Here is a 27,387-nt window from a genome sequence, read left to right as displayed (position 1 = left end):
TTGATCATAGACTTAATTCCAAAATCTCTCAAATATAAAAACAGCCGTAGAATTAACAAATATTATTAAAAAGGAGTTTGAAAATTTCCAATTCGAAACGAAGCTTTGAGTAAATCTACAAAAATGCTATGAGGATTTAAAATCAATACCACCTGCCGGCTTGGAATCTGAACGGGTTTTTAGGGATGTGGGAAAATAGCAACCAAAATAAGATCATAACTAAATGATGAATCCTTAGAGACTTTAGTCTTGAGGTCGCATTTTAAGTCTCCAAGTATTTGATTTTGTATTGGATTATGCTTTTTTTTTTAAATATATTTTTTTTTTCTTTTGTGCCGATACTTTTATGTTATTGGTATTTAGTTTATAATGTAGGTTACTTAATCTGTGTATAATACTTGAAAAATCGTAATCCCAGTTCTGAAAAAAGTTTCCAGGATTGAAAGTGCCCCGTCTTTATGCAGAGTTTTGTAGATGTAGGCAGTGACCTTCCTCTTGTTTTGAAGGCCAAGTGTGCAAAATTTCATCAACAATATAACTAATTGCAATAAAACTGTAGATGTGTTTAAAAACCAAATTCATGCCACCCGCCATGGACACTCTTCTTTATATAAATAGTGTCGAAATTAGTAAAAACTTGAGGCTGAAGAAAAAAACTTTTTCTTTAATTTTAGATATCTTTATTAATATTATTTACAGGCACAAAAATAAACTCTTTTTCTTAAGTACAATAAGAATCGTGAATTATTCTTATGAATAATTTCTGGTATATAATAAAATAGATTTCATTACAACTCTCACTACAAAACCAATGTTTATAGCATTAAGCATTTCAATATACAACTACATACATAATAATATATCACTACTTGTATTGTGTAGTCAGAAATCACAAAAAAGTGTAACACAAACATTTTTAAACAGAAAATGATTATAATTTTTAATAAATTGAAAAGCACAAAATTTTCTGTAGTAAAATACTGAAAAGCTTCTAATAATAATAAATATGTAATGCCCAACAAGTGTAAGTGTGTTTATAATTTATTTGTTAATTTTTTCATTTCTTAAAAAAAAAAAGCATTCCTAGGTTATGAATAACCTGACAATTTCAAAATCTCCTACTACCATCACAGTAAGCGGAAAATGTTGCTTGTATCGTAATGTAGGTCTTAGCCAGCCGAGGAATTGAACTGACTATGCACGGGTGGGCCCCAGACGCGATGCCAACTCAGCCACTGACCGGTCAATAATATTGTCAATTCAAAATGTTAAAATTAATTTTGAAATTTTCTGAGGAAACGGTAGTTATGATATATTTATAGATAGAAGTGCAATTTTTTTTACATATTTCATATTTTGGCCAAAAAATCTGAGATATCATTTGAGATTTTCACTGCCAAAAGTATTATCGTAATTTATTTTTGAGGTACTACTTCTTTAGCGAAAGTTTTGGGCAGCGTTACAGTATCCATCATCATGGCCGATGTGTAATCGTAGATTGTGGTGAAACGTGTGCTTATGTATGTAGATGCGATACCATGTTGCGCGCTCCACTTCCCTAAATGCTGGTATTTCAATATAATTTACAATGGTTTTCAGCTTTAAGTTTTGGTATAGCCGTCAATTACCGGATGCTGAGAACTATAATTTCTGGTATATAATAAAATAGATTTCATTACAACTCACTACAAAACTAATGCTTATAAGCATTTCAATATACAACTACATAATTATATATCACTACATGTATTATGTACTATATAATATGTATATATATAAGCTTAGCACCGATGGACTGATGTAATGAAGTGATGATGGACACACTGTAACGCTGAATAACACCCCAAAAATAAATCTCAATAAAAAATCTGAGGTTATCCAAACTCACTTACAGTTTTTTTCCATCATTAGCCTTTATATTTCAATAGGAAAAAATCACAGGTACATTCAGATTTCCTTAGTTTCTGGTCTGTAGATTGAGCGTTTCTATTTTGCAAAACTAACCTAAATAATTCATCATTCAAATAAAAAATAAATAAGCTACATATGATAATAGTTACATACATATTATTAAAATCAGTGCATGTATATGTTGAACTAGGCCTGTATCACACCCAAAATGAGGACAAATTTTCAGATTTACCAGTTAATAAAAAAGTCACCATCATTGCTGTCTAGATTGGGCTACGAGGTCGATTTACCAAGGACCTATTCTGAGTGAGGTCCCTCAGATCTCAGATCACAAAATCAGCAACGCTAGGTGTATCGTTGTATTAAATATATATTATGGTGATGTGTGTTAATTAACATCTTGGAAATAGCATATTGGTGGTTAACAGCCAAATAAAATAAAGCAATAAACAATATGCAATCAGGGGAGAAGCTCAACGATTCTTCGTGGTTGCTTAGTATCGAGCTCCTGCTACTCTTTATAGAAAAAAAGCAGATGAGGTAGCTTGAACATTTACTGGAAGTAGATTGAAGAACGATTTCCACACAAAATACTGGCAGCAATTTCAGAGGAAAAGCATCCAGTTTGCCACACGAGACTGTTGAGGTTGTGTGACGAGGGTTTGGGCCTCCAATGGACTGATGCTGCTGAAATTGTACAGGACGATGCCTGGAGATGCCTTGTGGAAGCAAATTATGATGAACATACCAAATGATAATACAAAAGTGCACCCTATGATTTAACTACTTGCTCAGATGTTGGGGCGGAACATAAATACCAGCAGTATCTTTCGAACAAATATCTGTTTTGATATTTTGTCTATTAACCATATGTAACTGGGTTTTAAGCATTATTGGCCTGAATCCACGAGATAGCCTGTTTGATCTGAACCAGTTTGGCCCGGCAGAGGAAATTGGAGATTAGAATGTACTCCGGGTGGCTCCTGCGGATGGATTTCTTGGTGATGAGGCCAGTGCGGGGGCTGGAGGGGGTGGATGGGGAGGCCAAGCCGAGGGGGGTGCTGTCTCCCTCACAAGACTGGTTAGAAAGGCGACCTTCACACAGCACCTTGGTGGTGAGACAGAAGAGCCATTGAAGTATCTGCAAACATAAATAGGATATTTAAAGGACTCACTGCAAATTCTTCAAAATAATATAAGTAAACATTATAATTCTAGGGTTTGAGCCTTAGACACATTATGCTCTTTTCATGACTTATAAGAGTTTTGTCACTGTTTGGTTTTGTTAAGCTACCGTGTAAAATTGTGAAAATATACAAACATATTTTAAATAGTTATGGTAAGTCAATATTAAAAGTTAAAACCGTGATATTTGGCTCAAAATGTAGGCAGTACAGAAGCTGCACTTGCAATTAATATTAATTTGTTTACACAAGATAAGAATGTGGCCTATCACTGCTTACCTCTTGGTTGCTGGGCATCCAGTTGGATCGGATCCAAGATGAAGGAGCCCACAGGAAGAGCTGGCAAATATTGGAGGCCACTTCCGCAGACAAACGCTGAAAATAGAAAGAGATAAATATGTATTTTAGTGTGTTATCAGTATAAACACCAAATGTGCATGATTAAGCCGTAGTTTGCTCGAATTCGAGTTGTTAAAACTTGCTACGTTATCTGCGCAAATTAAAATTTGGATTTTTATTGATTGGTTGGTTCAGAGATATGACCTTTTAAATGGAGCATTCTTATTGGCCAGTGTATTTCAAATTCTTGAAACAAGCATTTTAGATTAACATATTCTTTTAATGTATACAAATATTAAATGCCGAAATATTACATTATTTTGTGTCCACGCAATCCTTTTAATATTTCTGTCAAATGACAGTCAAAAAATAAAATTTATTTATTATAAATATACAAATTGACATGATTAGCTTGTACACACTTGATAATTTCAGATAGCTACTCGTGCAAACCACGGGTCGGTGATTTAATTTAAAAAAATTTATATTAACCTCTTTTCTGAGGCCCTTAGGAAAATAATTTCCATCATAATACTGTATGGGGGTTATTTAAGGAAAAGAAGGAGAGGAAGTTCTGGGAAGGAAAAAGGTATGAGGGGTGGGGAGGAATCTAGGGATCGGTGTGACTAGGAGTGACTGGCATATGAATCCATCCCTCCCGCTGCGGTGCAAGACAATTAGTCGAGAGAGACCAGCTCTGGTCAAAGGGTCTACCTAAAGTAGCCTCTCCCGATCCGGCCTGCCACGCAGCTGGTGGGCAGGTGCATCCGCCACCAAGACCTGAACACCCCTCACCCGATGAACCCCGGGCACCGGGGATATTTGAAGTAAATTCATAAAAATATGATATATTTCAGTGTAAATTGAAATTTCGCAGCTGGTCGCGGCCGTCCCTTTAAAATCAGATATTCGAAGTAAATTTTGTTAAAATACGATATATTTACGCATAAATCGAAATTTTGCTGCCGAAAAAAAAAAATAAAAAAGAAACTGAAAAAAAAACAACCAAATATTCAAACCCGTTACTCGTTACACCTAAAATGTGTAATTCCTCCAACAAAAACAGCATTCGCCCAGCGACAAATTCTCTTATATTGCTCCCAAGATAGTCAATTTACTCAATATAGATACCAGAAAATCGGAAACAGATCATCTTTTTATAAAAAATATTAAGAATTGGCTATTGGTAAAGGGTATTGTCCAAATTAGGAAATTGTATCAAATACCTAGGTGTAACTATTGACTGTCAACTCAAATGGACTTATCACATAGAAAAAACAGTCAATAAACTGAGGCACCTAATTTACATATTCAAACGCATGAGCAATATCGTTAACATAAGAACCATGAGGCTTGTTTATGATGCATTGGTACTATCATCCATTTTCTACAGAATAATCGCCTGGGGAGGAACATACAATAACCATGTAAAACCTCTAGAAATTATTCAGAAGTCTATCATTAAGATAATGCACCAGAAGACCAAGACATATCCCGTTTGTAAAATGGGAAAACAGGAAACTGACATTATGGAACTAAGGCGGATCTACTGTGTTCAATGTCTTAAATTTATATACACTCGTCCTTATAATTTCTGTAAAAATCCAAATCGTTCTAGCCAGAGACACAACATATGCGTGTACACAGTGCCTCAATGCAAAACTAGGCTAGCCCAAAGACACATTAATTATATTGGCCCAAAATTGTTTAATTCCTTGCCGTGTTCCATCAAGATGTGCCAATACCGTAAACATACCGTTAACATACCATACAATAAATTTGTATAAAATAAATGTCAAAAGCTGAGTAAAAAAGTATCTGGAAGTATCTGAGAGATTTTTTTCTATAATTTACACATACTTACTACGAATATGATACCTAAAATATTCCATTACCTTAAAAAAAAAAAGTTAACTTCTTTTAAACTGTTTTTTAATAAATATGCAAAAACTCCAGTAAAATCATATTAATCAAACTATATGTACTGTTAGCAGCACATTCAAATACTGCCGCCACAGTAGTTTACTAATTGGCCACCAGAGGCGCCTCTCTCATCGTTGTCGGCCAATCAGGGATCTACACTTCGCGGGTGCTTTGCGGTACAGCCGGCAGAGGCGCTGCTGGTTTTAGGCGGGAGCGACTCCCCCCCCCCCACGAGGAAGGATTGCAAGCGATCAACACATTAGCACAGCCACGCTAAGCGAATACAGATCAAATAAAGTTATTGATTGTAATACCGTGGAGACAAGATTAAAATATTTCATAACAAATATCTATTAGCGTTTTATTATTGCTAACAGTACTATGTATTTATTTATTTTTTTTCTTTATTCATATTTCTTTTTTTATTTAAGCCATAGATAATGTAACCACCACTGTTTTTGAATACATAACTTATAATGCCCACGCACAGGCTTCGCCTTTGTGGGATTTTTTTTGTTACTGTAATATGTTTTGTATAATTATATATGTATACCTGTGTGTATCAAAAAAATTACAAATAAATTTTTTTTTAAAAAGACTATGTATAACTATGTAAAAATACATTTTACGGCCACGGCTGTCTTTCAGATTCAGATTTACGAAATTTGAATTTTTTTGAATTACACTAACAATTTTTCATGCGCGGACAATTTCGAATTACGAATTTATTTGGCGAAAATTTCGAATTACGCTTGTTTCGAATTATCGAGGTTCGAATTAACGGGTTTCTGTATTGTTTCCGTAATGGATATTTTACCATATTAGGGTTCCTTTTCAGCATATTTTCGATAAGTTTTCGTATAATTGTAGGTGTGTTCTCCTCAAGACTCGGCAGTTGAGATTCCTTGTAGCTCACATTTCGAAGAACTGAAAATAAAACATCTTTCTATAAAAGTGTATGGCAAATGGATTGAATAAAATAAATAAAAGTAGCAATAACCGACTCACTTTAGTTATTGCTAATTTTACTTTTTTGGTATTAAATTGTGCAAAATTTTTGTGCTCTTCCAGATGAAAAAAGTTCTCAAAGGAAATGTTTTGCTGATGTTAATAATTAAAGAAGATAATTACTAAATAATAATAATAAGAGTTTATTAAAAGAGATCAGAAAAGGTGAGTTCAAACACTGTTAAAAAAAGTCTCGATAAGTGCATTGTATAAAACAAAGATAACTTTATAGTTAAAGAATATGATCATGTAAAAATAAATATCAGATGTTTTATAAATAAATTCCAGTTACTTTTGGGTTCCCTCGTGTAAACAGCTTCATTTTTTTTAAGTTCCATATTCGTAAAAAGCATTTACTTTGTACTTGCCATATTACAATATAAACACACACATTTATTTTAATCCATTTTAATATAAACACATCTATACCGGTTTCAGAAGTGCCCTTCCTTCATCAGGAGAACATTAAAATTAACATTACATAGATTCAAAATACTGAGAGATTTACATAAATATTAAAGTGTTGGAGTGGAAGAGTTATTAGTACAAAGGGTTATTAAGAAATTTACGTGAGGAACAGTATGGATTACTAGAAATATGTTTAGAAAAGAGCTATAAGGCTAACAGGGCGACAGTTTATCTTATAGCCCTTTTCAATAAGCTGTGCCGTTCCTCCCATACACACTTTAATTAACCCTTCCCCTTTGTTGGCTTCCGACTCCAACACCTAATTATTTGTATATCATACACATCTGTCAGTATTTTGTATCTTGTGTTAGTTTTAATATTCTCCTGATAAAGGAAGAGCCGCTGTGATAAAATAAAGTGGTTTAAAACATATACAGTCAAACTTGGTTATAACGAGCATGAGGGGACCGACTAAATTTTCTCCTTATAGCTGTTAATTGTTATATCCAAAATAGGTTTGTTTAAAAGTCGTATGAACCTACCTACCTGCCTCTACTATCAATATATTCGCAAAGGTATACTTATTAAAAAAATACACTGTTACAGTAAAACTCGCTTAAGAAGTTCCCACTTAAGAAGTTTTCACGCTTAAGAAGTTTTGATTTTTGGTCCCTTGAAAATTCCATACAAAAAACACGATTTTATGATAAGAAGTTTTAGAGCTAAAACTGCTTCCCGCTTAAGAGGTTTTAGAAATCCGGCGGTAAAATCAACACAAACGAAATATTGTGTCGCAAAATATCTAAAATGAACCTTTTTCCAAGTCATAAATTGAAAGACGTTGACTGAAACCCATACCTAGTACCTGAGACCATAAAACCCTTTGTCGGCCGCCGAGCCGTAAGCCGTAACCTGCCGTAACCAATAAATAAACCAAATACCCCGTCTCCTAATCCCCTAACTAGGTAAAATAGCAATGGAACGAGTAAACAATGTGGAATTATGTAACAAATATGCAAGCGTCTTTAAGGCCGAAATAACATGAAAGATTATATTAAACTCATCCTTAATGACAACGTGGGCTAGATCTACATTTGCATACATTTGACGCCTCCTTCAATAATCTTCCCTTTGATAATGAACATAGAGATGTTTCGTAATATTATTGTATAAAATTTTTATTCCATCGAATTTGTAAAACACGAAAAACTTTTGATAATCTATCGGATCACGGTTAATACGGAATATTTCACCTTTAAATACATAACAACATGATTAAATGGCGGGGGAGATGGTAAAATATGCATTATAATTACGTTTTTTTCATTCAAACATCAAAAATTGCCTTGCATCATGTTTCATCTGACATTTGTCGTAAATTAAGTTTGAAGGTTAGGAAATACATATGCATAAATTTAAAATGTAGATTGAAACGTATGATAACTAGAAGACGTTTATATATATATTTTTTTTTGACCGCTTGGATCATATGAGCTTGTTTTCACGACAATTTAAGGTAGGTAGACATAGGAATGACGTATGCCCCGGACTCGAGTTATTAAATGGCTAAAATTGAATCCCACTTAAGAAGTAAGAAGTTTTTTTTCCCCGGTCCCTTGGAAAACTTCTTAAGAGAGTTTCACTGTATTACTGAAAATTATTATCAATAATTGTTTTAAGATTTCGCTTTCATGCTTCTCAATTTGCTCTTCAAAACAATTGATGCATTATAACTATCATCACCTGGTTCAAGGCTTCCAAGAAAAATATCACTAAATTATCTATATTATTATCACTACCTTGTTCGTACTGTACCTACCGCTTGTAAAATCGCAATTGTCATAGATAACTAATAACTAGCTTTTGGCTGTAAAATTTTACAAACCGGTGATACACAACCTGCGACCCCATTCTTGCGGCCCGCATATCAATTTCATACGGCCCACTTGGCTAAATCTAAATGTTTGGGGTAATTCTTAAAAACCCTGGCTAAGAACATTTTTTTATAGAGTATTGGCTAATTTACGCTGCATTTCCTAAATGGAACCGAATTCGAAGAACCCGTTTGCATAAAACGAAATTCAAAAAGTCAACAGGAACCTTAACTCTTGAATTTCGATGGCAACCCTCAACGAAAACAAAAAAAAATCCGCTTATAGATTGCGGCCTGTTTGAAATGTAGGCAAAGCTCTGCTGAAAAAGTTGTGCATTACTATCATAAATTTACCCTGTGCAGGGATGTAGGTACTCGTACCTAGGTGCCTTTATAAACATATTTATTGGATTTTAAAACAAAATTGACGATGAGTTGTAATATAAAAGAAGACGTAAAAAAGGGAACAAATTTGTGAAGCCCAAATTTCGTATGACTTTCACAGATTTGATGACAATTTTACATAGTGCCCGATGGAGAGCAATGGTTCACATAGCCGACAATCTTACACAGGTAGTGCCATAAAATATGAATCCGCCCCTAACGGGATAGGAAATTCTTGAATAATTTTTAATTAAACTATTTTTTCAAACCCAACGACTCATTCATGTATTCAGAAATTGTGTTGCAAAATTATTTGCAAGACAATTTCTGAATAATTTTTAACTAAACTATTTTTTCAAACCTAACGACTCATTCATGTATTCATAAATTGTGTTGCCAAATTATTTGCTCGGTATATCAGTGAATCTACCTCGTTATAACAGTCAACAATTATATGAAGATAAGCCTGAACTAAAATATCTTTTTGTAATTGCTCATTACAGTCGTGAACTCGCTATTGTCGTGATCGTTATAACCAAGTTCGACTGTATAAGTATTTATATTGTTAATTTTAAATTTATTTAAAACACATATTTACCCTCAGACTTCTGATTGCCGTTACTTTGGGAGGCGTAGAAGGGGTTGGGCTGCCCGAATATCTCATAGGCGATGGTCCCGGCGGCCCACAGGTCAGACTTGCTGTAGTTCAGCACGCTGAAGGTGCCCGGGCTCTGCAGGATCACCTCAGGAGCCATCAGGGTGGCGTTGCCACCTGTATTTCAATCAATTAACGCATTCGTTAGATTTAGAACATCCAACTTAAAAGTGTAATGGTATTAATAGTGTACATTTTTTTATTCATAGAATTTGTTTTATGATATTTGTATAAATATGGATAAAAGGAAATAACGCAATGTCATATTTACATTTAAAAAAAAAAGAATTACAAATATTCCCAGGTTACGAGTAACCTGACAATATTTTAAAATGTCTTACTACCACCACATTAAGCGGAAAATGTTTGAGTTGTGATGGAGGACTTAGCCAGCCGAGGAATTTAAAATAAATCCCATTGGGTGGGACCCAAATTCGATGTCAACTCAGCCACCGACCGACATACGCTACTGCAAGACTGGAAAATCTCAGCATTCTTAAAAAACCAACATCAACTCCTCTTCAACTCATGGTTCGTCAATCACAATAAATCTGCATATTTCCACTTCTACTTTCATAGCCAGTTTAGATTGTGCATCTCCTAGTTGTGTGTACATACTGGCTTTTGACCAGTGCTTTAAATAGTATCTACAGATTTATATCTCTTTAAAGTTGAAAAATGGCACAATTTTGCATTAATAGATTTTAGCTGAATGACCAAGTACCTACTTCCCTACCCTCTTCTATCATTTCGCATTTCTTTTTATATTCTGAAACCACAGACATTGGACCAAAACGCCTTATGAACTACCTAATCTGGTATGGCCAAATTATGAAAGATCTACACGTCATACTCGGACACACTGAACTTATAACTTCGGTCAATAATATAGTTTTACACAAAAATTGTCAAATAGATTTTCAACCGTCCAAAATGATATATTCTAACCTTTGTCCATCTGATCAGTTTTGTATGGAATCTCAAGGCCATGAGTTTTATCTGCAAGGCAGCATCCAAAATCTGTTATTACAAGAACAGGAACAGAGCTGTCGTCTGCTTCCACTTGGTCCACCAGTATGTTATCAGACTTGAGATCCCTGGAAACATACACGCAATAGAGAAAAAGTGTATGATTTCTACTTCAAAACCTTTTTTCTGTTCAAATTTTACATTTCTTTTAGATAGCCAGCTAGTCATAAATGACTTTGGGGTTGAAAGGTTGCAAGCTCTTCGCTCTTCCGATTTTAGAAATCGTTATATTGATACCTTATTAGTTATTTTTTTATATACATTTTTACATGACACCTCACAAGAGCACCCCTGTTTATACAGTGTAAAGGCAGAGGAGCTACGTCGCCACCCGGTTGGGCAGCGTTGTGAGGCGTGTTAAGGTAGGGGCTGTGGGAAGGGATTTATTCATCCGTCAACTACTGTTTGAATTGTTCTTCTCTTGAGAAAGCTGACAAGCGCCGGGTGCCAAACCCTATCAAAGGCTTTGGAGATCAACCCGACGGTTTGAGTTTCTCCAAAACATTCACCACAAGTACCAGCCCAAATATGCATCACATATCTGAGTAGATCGCCACACTTTCGGTTTTATCGAAATCCACATTGCCAATCACATAGGATGTTGTTATTCCCGAGGTATGTGAGGAACTTGCTATTAACCACCCTTTCCAATACCTTTGAGAGTATGGAAGTGATGGCTATGGGGTGGTAATTGGTATGATCGGAGCGGTCCCCCTACATCGGGATTGGGTGGACGATCGCCTTTTTCAAAAGATCTGGCACCATTCCACTATTAGCCCGTATGTTGCCGATTGCATTCAGTGTCATCGTCGTTTTTGTTAGTTATAATATGTTTTATATTATAAGTATTCTGTGGATTAATTATCATCATCATGGTTGAATTATGTATATGGGTGTATATATTTTAATTTACATACCCACATAATTTTGGTGTGAAGAACACCAAAAATTAAAAAAATGATTTTGGAGCTTTACCTGTGGGCTATTCCATGTAAATTCATATGGGTAATACCCTCCAGGAGCTGGGCCAGAAGTAGCACTGAGTCTCTTTGCACCGGGGGATGCTTCTTCAAGAAATCGGCCAGGGAATACTGATATCTGAAAAAGCAAAAAGGGATTCAGTTCTAGTCTCACTTTTTATTTAATCACAATAGTTGTAAATTTTACAGGAATTTATGAGCAATCCAGAGGCAGACCGAAGAAGAGATGAATAGATTGCACGGAAGAGGATTGGAGCACTAGGAAGAATGGAGGACTGGGGGCCTATGGCTAAGGACCACATCCAGAGGAGGCCAAATTCCACCCTGGATATACATCCATTCCGCCGCTGTGATGATAATATGAATTTTAGAAGGTGTTAAAGATACCTAGCAAGCAGGAGAGTGTCAGAAACTCCATTAGCCCAGTGCCTCCAGAAAACGTGTGAAAGTTACGGGGTTATGAGTGTTGTGGCTTGCCCACACAGACTTCTTTATTATAGAAGGCTAAACTAGCCTTAAGTCTGCAGAATCGATGAGAAACTGGTACAGTGTGAGTGCTTCTTCTTCATCTGGTGGATTCATTGATAAGTCTGCAAGACAAGTGGTCTGCTGTTCATTCGAAATAGCTAGCGAAGTGAGGAAGTTTTCCTCCCACTTTGAAAAACAGCCAGCCTTAAATGAATATTTACATGATCACTTCCACCCAATTATAATTTATGTAACCTTTTCATGAGTAGAAAGAGCGTCATGTTCCTGCCAGAGCCCTCGGGGTTGAAGGCCGAGGGTAGTGCGTCCGGGTACGCCTGCATGGAGCCGGGCAGCTGAGGCATGTAGTCCGCAAACACGGCATACATGGCTACGATGTTGGGGTGTGGGGGCAGCACCAGCTTGTTCTGACGGAGACTGGAACACAAATACAACATACATACATTCATTCACCAAAATTATAAAATAATGCTAAATCAACTCTGAAGATAACACATACATAATACAATCATCTTCGAAGGGAATATATACCACGCCCTTATCTTTGGAGAAGAGAAAACAAATACTCTTATCTAGAGAAGGCAATGTAAACATACCCTCATCCTTCAAGAAGAGAAAACAAATACTCTTATCTGGAGAAGAGAATGCAAACGTGCCCTTATCCTTGGAGAAGAGAAAACGAATACTCTTATCTAGAGAAGAGAATGCAAACATACCCTCATCCTTCAAGAAGAGAAAACAAATACTCTTATCTGGAGAAGAGAATGCAAACGTGCCCTTATTCTTGGAGAAGAGAAAACAAATACTCTTATCTGGAGAAGAGAATGCAAACATGCCCACATTCATGGAGAAGAGAATGGTACATAAAATCATTGATCTCCAGAGACGAGAATACATTCATAAATTTATCTCCTTATATATTATAATTAGTAATGTTGACATATCGGAGAAAGGGGAAAAACGCTAGTCAGCAAGTGCAATGTGGCCAATATGTCGCATATTTAGCAATACAATTTATATAACCCATCCAATCATTCAACCCATTATTTTTATATAACCCATCTAAATTAAAACATATTATTCCCGCAAAAAAAAAACACATTTGCAATACATAACGCATAGAACAGTGTAGGTACAATAGGTAGATTGAGGCATCCTATTTGACAATCGAAAATTTCAAACGATTTTCTAAAAGTGAGTTCAGTGCAGGTAAAATAGTACCGAAATGCACAAAATATAAATTAAGATCTGGGCATTTCACCACTTTTTTTGAGCAATGATCTTAATTTATACTGCCAACATGAATGTATGAGAAAGTTTCATAAATGCACGAATTTTGTCTTTTATCAAACCCATATACATGAGAAAAAGTAGACATGCCATAACACAACACCTGACGAGCTGGATGCAAACCACGTGACAATCATTATGGCACGAGGAAAGTTCAAGCACGTCTTTAATAAACGACAACATCTTTCTTACATTGAACGCCGGCGAGCGAACATTAAAATAACTAGAACTCTCATAGAAAAGTAAAGTTCGCCAAAGTAAGGTAACGGTTTGCAGCGCAATCCATTGTGGAACTTTGTATGTTTCTAACCGAACTGACTAATACTATCACATCGGTTGGAAAGCGATACAAAAATACAAAGACAATATTTTTTTTTTTGCTCTCATAATGTTATCAATCTCTTTGTGGTATTATATACATTAATTATTGTACCTTTAAAGAAATGTAACTATTTACAAAAATACATATCAAAATTATGGCTAAGCACTCAGATGTTTATGTTTAAGAGGTTGTGGACTATGGCCAAGTTTGGTGACGAGTACCTGGCTAAGCAGATCTGGTCACTAAAGATGACTAAAGCAATTTCAAGCAACCAGGGAGATACTGAGAGTATCTACTACAAGTAGCCGCAAATAATAATGTATGTGCTATGTATTATTCAGGTTAAATTATTTATTTATGTGTGAAATAATTTATTTAAATTAAAAGATATAATTGTATTATTTTTTATGATAGGAACTTATGTGTGACAACCCTAAATATAGGTATCATAGGCCTTTACTCAGGGTGCATGTGTTTGTTATTGCGGTAACTAAATTATAACTCATTTGTAAAACCTTAACTAAATATGTACATACTGCAACAAAATATTTGATTTTGGAAACAAGCGGAACTTACTGAACTTGCTAGCAATTTGTGTGCTATTATAAAAAGGACTAGTCTTAATAGTGATAGAGTTGCCCTAAACTGTTGGATTCATTTATTGACCAGTCATTGAAAGATTGACGCCTACGCCACTTCCCCGTTGCTCGCAACTTGATTTGTTCCCCTAACCCTTATCGGCTTCCTTTGTCTGTGATACAACCCTATTTTACCTGTACTATCTAAATTCAATTACAAAAGTTCAGCATAGTGATGTAGTAATTGTTTGTTCAAAAGGTCTGAAGTGGTTTCGTAGTTCCAAATTGCACAATTTTTAATTTCATATTAATTTCACAGGCTATCTAATGTTTACGAGGTTTTCTCTTGCAAAAGAGGGTATGTATTCAATATAAGCCCAAATAGCAGTAAAAACAATGATAACTTACATCGCAAAAAGAGCTAAAATGTATTCAAATTAAATCAAATAAAACACTTTGTTTATTAACCACGACTTTATTATTATTACATCTACCGGTTTCGCTACGGTCGAGCTTCATCAGGATGTGAAATATAAGTTATATTTCACATCCTGATGAAGCTCGACCGTAGCGAAACCGGTAGATGTAATAATAATAAAGTCGTGGTTAATAAACAAAGTGTTTTATTTGATTTAATATATAATGTCTAACCACAAAGTGATTGCTTCCTATGAAAAAATAAAATGTATTCAATACATATAAGCCCAAATAGCAGTAAAAACAATGATAAGTTACAACGCAAAAAGAGCTAAAATGTATTCAATACATATAAGCCCAAATAGCAGTAAAAACAATGATAAGTTACAACGCAAAAATAGTTCAAATGTATTCAACATAAGCCCAAATAGCAGTAAAAACAATGATAACTTACAACGCAAAAAGAGCTAAAATGTATTCAATACATATAAGCCTAAATATGTAGCAGTAAAAACAATGATAAGTTACAACGCAAAAATAGTTAAAATGTATTCAACATAAGCCGAAATAGCAGTAAAAACAATTTGATGATATCAACCAAGAACTTAGAGATGCTTTTCTGATCTTAAGGGTTTGTGGAAAAAATTCCAATAATTTTACAAGACATTTTTTTTAATCAGTTTTCTGAAAATAAAATAAATGTACCTATTTAGTACACAGCACCGGAGCTGGAGAGTTTTTTTGAGTACCGAATGGGAAGGTTAGGAAAGTTTGTACAATTTTGTAATTTAGCAACCATAGTATTTGTTCATTTATATGAAATATATTTACTAATGACACACATATATTTTTCAATATCAAACATCAAGAAAACTTAAAAATATCTACACGTATTTTTTTTACAAAAAAAACTGAATATAGTAGAAAAATACAAAAGAGAAAATAATAAAATAAGAAGTTAGCTAGGCTAACACCAAGTTTGGATGGTTTAACCTCCATCAGAAAATCAGTGCAATTTTAAATTTTTAAATGGGTTTCATTAAACTTGTTAAACTAAACGTTTCCTTGGCTGTTTCAGCATTTGATCAAATTTTGATTAACTGTTGTGCATTTTCAAAATTTGTTCAAAAGTTGAAATCCAACAAGAATCGATTTGTCATTATTATTTTATCGAAGAATCGATCCGTTCAAATGTCAAAATAAAAATGGCTCTGATCACCGATTAGATTGTAAATAGAATGGAGTTCAAACATTCCAACCTAGGGAATAATTTTGATTGAATACTTACGAATCTTCCCAAAAGCAGATATTGTTAGTGAGAATTCTCCTCGCCGGTATAGTTTCCTGGTACATTGCACGCAGGATAGCGAGGGAATTGCTCTGGACATCGTAATTAAACATCATCTTGAGCGCCATGGGGTATTCGGAAACATCGGTTTCGGTCTTCGGACGCTTTCCATTTTTATCGGAGTTGAAATGGCCGTTGACTGTGGGGTGGTCAGAGGTAACATCACAGGGGTCGAGTTGAGCGTGCAGTTGAGTCTTGTCGTTAAGTTTCGCAGCATACACAACGGCAGAACATCCCTTAGCAATCAGATTGCCGACAGTCAAGTTGCTCAGCTTAACTTCCTCCTGGATGAAGGCGGGTTCGTTTTGCTCGTCAGTGAGAAGACTCCATTGGAATTTGGATACGGCATTCTGTAATGAAATTGGTATTTGCTTCAATAACTTAAATCAGAGTTTGCCAAATCGTTGTAAGAGCTAAAAGGGTACGAGCAAATAATAAATAAAGTAATCTCTCATTTAGATGAGATATAGATAAAAAATATATTTTATCTTTGTACCGTAATATGTACAGAACAAAACAGTGAATTCTCGATCGAACATTCCTCGAATTATCGATTTCTCGCTATTATTTTTTCCAATTCTGATTTAGTTTCACACAAAACTCACAAAAATAAACTGCATCGATCATTCCTTCATGGGTAGTTTTATCGCATTCATCGTTTAAAACATGCAGTTTTTGAAAATTACCTCAAGGGCTGTAGGTGCTTTAAGAATATGAAAACTTTACCCATAAAATATTATGCGAACAAAAAGACAAGGATGACTACGAAGATTTAAAATTTGTTTTTAAGGGCCCTAGGCGTAGTAATGGGCGTAAAACCACAAAATATTTTATTATTTGTAGATAACACAGTGCAGCTCATCCAACTGATACATCTTTTGTAAGAAAGCAGCATTTTTCTATATTCCCGCATTCATTGTTTTCAAGCATTCATAATTTTTTCAATAGGTCCCTTCAAAAACAATAAAGATAGAGGTTTCACTATGACATACTTTTCATCCAGATTTTAGAGTCTGATGGGCTTTTTTGGTCCAGTTTCTACATGGGTTGTTTTTCACATGAATGCGGGATGAAAAAGAAGGATATGTCCAATTTTGTCCAGTTTCTATGTGGGTTGTTTTTCATATGGATTCGGGATGAAAAAGAAGGATAAGTCCTATTTTGTCCAGTTTCTACATGGGTTGTTTTTCGTATGGATTCAGGATAAAAAGAAAGATATATCCTATTTTGTCCAGTTTCTACATGAGTTGTTTTTCATATGGATTCAGGATAAAAAGAAAGATATATCCTATTTTGTCCAGTTTCTACATGAGTTGTTTTTCATATGGATTCAGGATGTAAAAGAAGGATATATCCTATTTTGTTACCAATTTTCTTACAGTTTAAGATGGCAGAAATTATTTGACATCTGTCATCTGTCATTGTTTTATGTAACTATATTATGTGGAAACGTACTTATTTTTTATATTTAAAATATTGATAAAATGACTAAAACATATGTTTATTACTGATTTTGAATGTATTTTTGATAATACATTACAATTCAATACAAGTTGAGACGTCCTTTACTTGATATCTGCTACAAAACATTATTATCTAATCTAAAACTGCCGCTACCTTGTACTAGGAGAACTATTAATGACATTCTTATACTTTTAAATTACTGAATAACTTCATCGACTGCCCTCAAATATCTCTCTCTCTCTGGTTTCAATCCTGGGATTGGTTTGCAGCAATTTTGTCTAATCTCCTCTTCCATTCTTCCCTGTCTTGTGCGGCTCTTTTGACTTCTGCATATGATGAGCAGCGCACGTCCACCAGCAGGTCCTCCAGGTACTCTCGGCGTGGGCGTCCCCTAGAGTTGGTCCCCTCGGTCATACCCTCTATTATGACATGCAAGAGGCCTTCTTGTCGTATAACATGGCCGATCAGGTGCCTTCCTCCTTCGATTCTTTGGAAGACCTCCTCATTTGTATTTGTAATATGGTCTCTCCAGGAAATTCCTAACAGTCTTCTATAGGACCACATCTCAAAAGCCTCTAGTCTCCGTTTATCTCTTTCGGATAGGCACCATGTTTCGCAGCCGTACATCAAGATACTCCATACATAGGTCTTGATGAGGAGTATTCTCAGTTTTAGGTCTATATTATTGGATTCTATTATTTTCGACCTTTTATTGAAATATCTATGTCCCTGTTAAATCAATTCGACTCCACCATCTTTTTCAATGTGACAACCATGGCACTGACTATTCATACCACTCCCCACTAGCGCGATTTCAGCGAACTACCAATACATATACAGACCTTTTCCACTGTGTCAACCATAGCACTAACTATTCATATCACTCACCACTAGAGTGATTTCACTGAACTGCCAATACATATACAGACCTATTGATACGTTTAGAACTTTTCCAAAAAAGCAAAAACAATTATTTGTAAAATGATAAATATTCATTGTAATGATATATTTTTATTTTTATTTATTTATTTATCGTTTCTTTACATTGTATCTTTTTTTAAAGTTATAATGTTTAACCTCACTAGGACAAGCCTGTGTTGAGGTTGATAATTTAATGATATGTATTAAGAACTATGGACATTGTATTTCGTAAATGTGTTAGGTTAGATTAGGTTAGTTTAGGAAGGTAAGGTTAGGTAAGGTCAGCTTGAAAAGTTAAGGGTTACTTACACGAATCTCCCAACAGAGTCCCTCCAACTCATCCTGCCGGCTGAGAAAGCCACTTCCCGATGCCAAGGAGACTCCCATAAAGGCAAACAAGGGCGCCGCATCTCCAAAAAATAGCCTAAAAATAATACAATACATGCATTAACAACAAAACAGAAAATATGTTTATTTATGGGTTATATGACAAAACATAACACCACAGACATAGGAATTAATAGACGAGAAGATAATGGCGAGGGGTAAAATCAACTGTTGAAGAACGAAGGGAGTAAGGCTGACTGTGATTCGTCAATAAATCAATCTGACAGTAAATAGGCATCTCGCATTATAATATCACCATTTACTTCTTAAAAGTAAAATCTGCTTTTGAATGAATAGACATTTTTACATGGGAGCGCAAATTACTCGCCACGTTATGAACAAATTTGCGAAGTCCAAATTCGGCAAAAAAATTCGGTTCTATTTTCAGAGTCGAATATTTCGTTTAAGTATTTAGTTAAGACACTTTTATAAATGTTCATAATTTACTTCCCAGCAACCAACCAGCTTTGTGTTTCGCGTCCAGACGTTTCACGATGTGATAGTATATGTTTCTAAAACTGATCTATATTATACGATGTGAATATGCTTAAAATAAAGTAAAATAATGCTTATATATGGAATGTAATACGACAATTGGGTTTATTCTCTTTTTCAAATCTATTTTTACAAGTTTTCATAGTACAAGTCAACATTTTGCCGTGTTATTTCGTAAAATGAACCGATGATGCCTCGACCATAGTTCGCACAAGAATGATGACGTCACGTTTTCAAATTTCACTTGAGGCCATACGCGAGCACAGCCGGCTCCAATGGAACCGGTATGGGGAGTGGGGATAATAAGCTTTTAATCACTTAGGGCAGGTCTACTAATATTTATATGTCTATGCATAACACTGAGGAAAAGTGAAGAAAAAAAAAAAAAAATAAGAACACCTATCACCGCTCTGTTTTATGCGGTTATCATTTGTATGAAGCGGCCAAAAAGTTCAAACAGTGACTAACTATCATATAGATATAGTATATAGTACATAGTACACCAGTTATGGGGGTAATTTTCTCCTTCACATGATTTATGTGGAGATCCCAAAATAGCTTATGTTATTTGGGACAGTTCATTTTTATGCATCTACAGAACTCGATGGACAGTATTCCTCAATGTTTTAAAGCTGGGCTTCTGGAACATAAGATAAGCCCAGAATGGATAATAGTTTGCCAGCTTCTGGATGTTTCACTAATAAAATATACACATCAATCCTCCCTTTCTGAGGTATTATTTTACACTGAACTCCACTGAGCATACTGTCACTTTGAAAGGTAGGTTTTACTTTTTTTTTTCTTGCAACAATCATTCCGGTCATTTTATTATGGTTATATTGGGTTTGTAGGACAATCTCAGGATTTAATATTCGAGTCTTTGCAAATAGATGCCTACCTACTCCCATATATACTGCGTGAACAAGTGGGAATTGATACCAACTGAGCATAAAAAAAACACAATTTAAAACTGTTCTAATTTTTCAATCGTCTTTATTACAAAAGAGATTGAAACTTAGGTGAAGCCTAATATCATACAATCGTATGCATATTAGAAAAAAAAATATGTTTTATACAAAATTTTTGATTGGAGAACAGTGATAATTAATTTGGTAATTATTTACCTACGACTACCGTTTGAGAAAATATTCCGTACATGTTAGGTTAGGTTGGATTAGGTAGAATTAAATCACAAACCAGTCTATACAAACCTAGCGTAGCCCACAAACTACTTGAAAACTGGGATATAACTCTAAAGGGGACGCGAGCAGGCGTTATTAAAGGGGCAATTTTTTGTAGTAGTAAAAACGGTAGTCGTAGGTAAATATTTACCATTAATTTAACTGAATAAAATCAATGATTACCATTATTCTCATAAATAACCATTCCATCATACATATATTATTTTATAGGTGATACTGATAAAGGTCAAACAAAGGAAATGAATGATAATCTTACTAATATTATAATAATAACAACATTCGCCATAGAAGAAATTGGGTCCTCGCCATTTAAACGCGGTGAACTTGGCATGATATTCATTTCAATATCATATTAGTATTCTATAAATCTAGCCGATGTCATTCGATGCTAAAAATAAGGATGACTCAAAATAAACATGCAATGTTGTGGTAAAATGTTTGCTGCGGTAAACAAGGATTGATTGGTACCTCTTGGTGACCTGCTTCTTCACATGGTTGTTGAAACCGTGGTTGACTTTGCAAAGAACGTTCTCGATGAAGAGCCTCCTGGCTTGGAGGCCCACCGCGTAGCCTACATTCCTGATGGCAGATTGCCGCGGCGCGACCTCTCCAATACGGGAACCACGCTCGAGGAGTGACTTTGTTTTCGAGACACTTTCTTCCGAAATGTTTACGTTGTATTTCCCTGTATATATATACTTCTGCAGCAGGTATCGACCATTTCTGATTAGACGAACCGAAAAATATCGGAGTGACATCGTTCGAGATTATATCAACGACACGACCGAGTGTTAACAAATTACTGCGTGATAGACCGCAGTGCAACTTATATCTTTTTAAAACGGTTCAATATTTAAAATCCTCATTTTTGAACAAAATAAAACTGCGTGATGAAATTTGACATGAGAAAAAGTTATGTCGTCGAACTTGAAAAGAAAAATAGCCGTAAATTAAATGAAACGTCATTTGCGTCATAAACAGAGCAATAGACAAATTGATAGAAGCATAGACCATAGTGTTAGGTAACATGAAAAATCTAGTAAAACCGGGTCTAGAAGTCTAGATTTTCAAAAAATTGCACAAATTTGAAAGAAGTAAGAAAAGATTAATTATTTTTAAACTATTAAATAACTACTTCGTATTTATATTCAAGCCAGTGTAAAGTTTTTTTATCCTTGGAAAATGTCGAAAAAAATCATAATTATTAACTAACTAACCATCACGCCGTTTCCCCGCAGGGGTAGGCAGAGAGGACGGACCGCCAAACAAACTCGGTCTTGGCACACACTCCTTGCCTCATTCACGTAATGAATGAGGCATAATTATTAACCTTCGTTTATTTTCCAATTCACATTTGGGAATCTTAGTAAATCCACTCGATGTATGAGGGCTGTTCAGAAAGTAACCACCGTTTGGGTATAAATAAAAAAAAACTGTGATAGATACAAACATTTTATTATGTGCTTCTTAAAACTTCAACTGCTTTCCACTATTTTTCAACATATTCGCTATTTAAATTCCAGCACTCTTTGTCATGTTTCACCAATTTGCAAATTCATTATGTATAACACTTAGCCGCTAGGGAATTCCATGTCGCCAACCTGTTAAAAACCTTCATCGTCAGCGAAATGCTGAGCCCCAAGCCACTTTGTGCGAGTGAACAGATGAAAATTTATTTATTATAGTTTTGACTGAATTTGCAAAATGGTGAAATGCTTATTCCAAATTTTAAAAATAGATTACAATAAAAAAATCTTTATTTTTTTATTTACTAAGCTGCGACATTTATTTCTTTAGATGTGAGTATTTACGTACAGTGTTTTAGTATTTTAAAGGTAATTTTAACTATTGTGCAAAGGTATGAGACAAATAAATCAGGTCACAGTACTACTATCTCATAAGAATAACATCGGAAATATCTAGAGATAATTTGTTAAGTAGAGGGCACGGCGGGAGAAGGACCTTTACATGCTAGAATCTCATGTATTTCTCCGAGATGACACTATTCCTGGACCATTGCAATCACCATACAGTAGCTCTTTTCGTTTCGAAACAATAAGATTTTCATACTACTCGTCAAATGCAAAAAAATGGTGAAGATAGACCGGCTTAAACCATCATATACAGGGTGTATCGGCACTAACCCGACAAACTTTAACCAGCTATTCCTTAGCACATTTGGAGTAAAAAATGTTATGGGCACTTTGCTGTCCGGTAGCATTTTTTTTTTCAATTAAACAAAAACAAAAAAAAAACATTCCACACTACATCACTGTCATTGGCATTGCTTTTCGTGTTAAACAGCTGTTATAAGCAAGTATGTCGAAAAGCGTCTTCGCTCTTTCGCACACACTAAATAATAATAGTTAAAAATGAAACGAATGGTGCCGTGCCATTTCGTTGAGATGGTAAAAGTGCGCCAATATAGGTACACACGTGCATTATTCAACGGAATTCGAATAAAATATTGCCACACATTACACCCTGTATAATGGAGGAAGATACACCAGGAATGACACTGAGAAATTTGTTTACTTAATTGAAAGTTGATTTCATTTTTACAGCCTGCATCATAAAGCAGGGTACTCACCAAGAGTGTAGCATGTAACTTATCTGATACTGTATTAATCTGCAAGTGGGTACGGCTCGTCCACGGTAACCGCGTATCCATCTACGACCTCCCGGATCCGCCTTTAGTGCTCGCTATGGTGCTCGCAGTGAAACCGCCGTCGACGGGTCACTGCGAGCCTACTGCGCTCCACCCGCGAGCGTCTCGCAGTAGGCTCGCGCCTACGTACTCACTTGATACAGTATCAGATACGTTACATGTTACACGGTTAGGTGAGTACCCTGCTTAAGGCGCACAGTGAACTAGCAATACTTTACCTTTATATATTATTTATGTCAACCTACCTGTTTGCAGAAAAGTTGCAATTATTGAACATTCTGTCAGCTGAAAAAAACTTTATTCAGTAGTAAGACACCGCCAATTAGGTTATGGGATGAGGCCGAATGGAGTGGGAAGGGGAAGAGATGTGGAGGAGGAAAGTTGGGAACAGGGCCGGCCCCGAGCCAAACGGCGATTGGCAGTAGTAAAAACACTAAAGGCACTTTATTAGGTGTTAGGTACAATCTACGCCTTGGCTCCTCGGAAAGTTGGTGTCCTGGCAAGTCAGCGTACGGAATGGACTGCTCCAATTACGCCTGAACAGGGCCAGCCCTGGTTGGGAAGTATTTGACTCTTCATATTTGGTGAACGTTGTATAAATACACTACATATTATTTTATATTAATTAAATGAGAAACAGCCCACAATAACATTTTGGGAGGTCGGTATGAGTACCGCTGCTCCAAGAACCATTTATTGGAAAACCAACCCCTTGCAATAGCTCATTCCAAGTGGCAAGCAACATTTGGTAACGAGCCCAGGTTCATGGGGTGATATTTGTCTTGGTTTTCCCACCCACTCCGTGGTGGGCCGGATTGGGAGAGGCTGATTGAGGGAGACCCTATCACCTCTCCTGCCAGACTTTCTCAACCCATCGCCTTGCATTGCAGAAGGAGGGATGGATTCACACACAGACTCCTAGATTCCTACCAGCTCCTCATACCTTTTTCCATCCCAGAACATCCTCTTCATCATTTCCTCAAGACCCTACCCACAATTTCTGTGGAACAACATTTGAAGTTTCAAGGAAAATATATAAAATTCAATGTGACCTTATTTATTTTTATTTTTTTAAATTTATTATTCATTGCCCTATCGGGCTTTTACAGGGTAAATTGACAGTTTATGAATGTAAGTGTAACATAGATAATAAATAAAGCGTAATAAAGTTAAAATGGATAATAGCATAATTAAATACAAAAAAGGTAAAAATCAAATGCTAATACTAAGATTGACAAAAAATCCAAAAAAAAAAATATTGTAAATAAAGAAAAGTTTCAAGTATAAAGTAATTATGTACATTGTATATTCATATAAGCATTTAATTATTCATGTTTGTTGCAAAACCAGTAAGACTGAAAACAGTAAAATAATTTACTCGTCAGGTAAATAGAAAATAAATATATATTATATACTGATATGTATTTTAAAACAAATGTTTAAAAAAAGAAGAAAAATAATGTCTGTTGTATCTATAGAAAAAAAAACTAATAAGTTACGACAAAATACCAACGCCATATGTTTAATATACCATTTCTTTGCAGAAAAATAAAAGTCTCCAATCTCAAAAATAGAGTTATGATAGCAACCTCTCCTATTGCAAAAATATAGGTTTGAGGTGAAGGAAAGGCAAGTTTATATTTTCTTATTGCAATCTAAAAATGGCATTCTTGAGGCTGGAAAGTTTTTGCCCAAGTGTGGACCATTGAGTATCTTCCAACATCCTGTTTACAAAGTGCTTACCAAAGTGTCTAATATGATTGCCTGCAGATTTGGCAAATGCAGCAATACTGTTAAAAAAATACTGTTCAACGCATTCTGTACTGGCCTGTTTACGTGTGAGACATGGTGTCACTATCGAACTTGCTCGATGGAACGACTCCGAATTCAATATAATGACGCCTGTAGAATCATATTTGGATACCGAAGATACAGCAGCGCATCGACAATGTTCACGGAACTAGGACTGAATGGATTTGCCGGCCTGATGAGACACTGAGGGTCACTGGAGCCAGGGTGAGGCTAATGGCCTCCGCCAACAAGTTGGTGACCGCAGCCTACCAGCACCAAGCGCCACTCCTGAGTGAGCGCTGGGCAGAAGCGCACTCAAGACGACACCCTGCATAGTTATCCTTGTTTGTTAATTTAATATATCTATTATACAACAAAAAAATGTATATCTATATGGGACGTGTGGGATTGCACTAACCTCCCCACATTCTGGAATAAAATTATTATTATTATTATTAAAGTCATAACTCATCATTCATTTTATAAACCTCAAATCTTCAAACCATTTACACTGAAATAGGACTCCAATTTTCTCAAAGAAGATTTAACTTTCAAACAGTGTCTTCGGGAAGAGAATCTAAAAATAATTAATTCCCTAAAAAACACGTCCAGTGCCGGAGTTGATGGGTTATCAACCAAGATTTTAAAAACGCTGTCTACGGAAATTGTATTGCCCCTAGAACACTTAATAAACTCTAGTATCACTCAGGGCCACTTCCCCTCAAACCTGAAACAAGGTATTGTTATTCCTATACATAAAACAGGTAACAAGACAGACATAAACAACTACAGACCAATAACTCTACTAACTAGTCTATCTAAAGTATTTGAAAAGGTTATCAATGTACAGTTGGTAAAATTTCTTGTGAGCCATAAACTGATCTCAGAAAATCAATACGGGTTTCAAGAAAACAAGAGTACCTACCTCAGACGCTATTGCTGCTGTCACTGATTTCATTGTTACAACCCTTGATAAAAGCAAAAAATGTATTTCAATCTTCTTAGACCTTTCTAAAGCCTTTGATACAATATCGCACAGTAAATTAACAAATAAACTTGAAAAAATCGGTATTGCGCACAACGAACTTAAATTCTTTAAAAGCTACCCTAATGGACGTAAGCAACCAGTTAAAATAAATACCATACTAAGCAACACCTGCTCAACTAATTATGGTATTTTTTTTTTTTTTTTTTTTTTTACAGTATTACCGCACAAGAGTCCCAACTGCTCCCGTCTGGAGCCAGTGAGACTATGGCATCCCCAATTGGGGTATGATGTGAGGCTGAGGGTATTGGGGAGGGGAGGGAGATGGGGAAGAGGAAGGTGGGGAAGTACCTGGCTATTCAGATCTGGTCACCAAACACGGCTAAAGCCATTTCAAGCAACGTTTCAATTCTGAATGGTGGTCTTACACCAGGGCGATACTGAGAGTATCTTCCACTCTGGAACGTGCCGCAAATATACTATATATTATTTTAAATTAATTAATTGTGAAATAACACAAATTAATCAAATAAAATTTATTTGCGCACGCCGGGTTCGAACCCGCGACCTTCGGATCTGTAGTCAAAAGCGTATACCACTAGACCACGCCGGCCGGCTGTCTACCACAAGGAAGCATATTAGGACCGATTTTATTCCTGGTGTATATTAACGACTTATGTAACATTAATATTCAGGGGAAAATTGTTGGTTTTGCCGATGACACTGTTCTTCTGTTTGAAGCTGACACTTGGCCAGCTGTCTAGAAAAAAGGTGAAACAGACATAAGCATTGTAAAAAAGTGGTTGGATACAAATACGCTCACACTGAATGCCGAGAAAACCAAATACATCACATCAAGCATTAATATTACAGGTCAACCTCATGACGATACCTCTATTAGAATACAAACATGTTTGAATTCTGAAGAATGTTGTCAGTGTCTCTACATTGAGCGCACTGCTCAGATAAAGTACCTCGGCCTCACCATTGATCCATACCTCAAATGGAAACTTCACACTCAAATAATTGCAAACAAGGTAAGAAAAACCATGCACTTCTTCAGAACGATACGAAACTTCCTCAACTCACAACACTTGAAAATGGTTTATTTTGCACTCTGTCAATCTATTATTGAGTATGGTATCATAGCGTGGGGAAGTGAAACTTCATCTGCACTAGACCCAATCATAAAGGCACAGAAAACTATTATAAAAATAATTCTTAGGCTTCCTCTAATTACTGACTCGAACTTAATCTTTAATATTATGAATGTGTTTGATGTTCGGCAGACATACGCAAAAACAATACTCACTCACCTATACACAAATATACATACATA

The 27,387-nt window shown here is 35.5% G+C and overlaps 1 protein-coding gene across 1 annotated transcript; it reads right to left on the bottom strand.

Annotated features, from left to right (window-relative positions):
- Window positions 1–706: 706 nt before the first annotated feature.
- On the bottom strand, window positions 707–21,577 carry Pink1 (PTEN-induced putative kinase 1). Its single transcript, XM_089649951.1, has 10 exons — window positions 21,073–21,577; window positions 18,830–18,944; window positions 16,076–16,485; window positions 12,418–12,597; window positions 11,690–11,812; window positions 10,634–10,782; window positions 9,629–9,802; window positions 6,175–6,284; window positions 3,375–3,470; window positions 707–3,052 (listed from the first exon to the last, which is right to left on the bottom strand). Exons 1-10 carry the CDS (start codon window positions 21,360–21,362, stop codon window positions 2,795–2,797), a joined length of 1,905 nt encoding a protein of 634 aa, XP_089506077.1. The 5' UTR covers window positions 21,363–21,577; the 3' UTR covers window positions 707–2,794.
- Between the last annotated feature and the right edge of the window lie 5,810 nt (window positions 21,578–27,387).

The sequence above is a fragment of the Hesperophylax consimilis genome, chromosome 31 (assembly GCF_061612785.1).
Source record: "Hesperophylax consimilis isolate HC1 chromosome 31, BYU_Hcon_1.0, whole genome shotgun sequence".
NCBI classification, from domain to species: Eukaryota; Metazoa; Arthropoda; class Insecta; order Trichoptera; family Limnephilidae; genus Hesperophylax; species Hesperophylax consimilis.
This window is presented reverse-complemented; position numbering and strand designations above follow the sequence as displayed.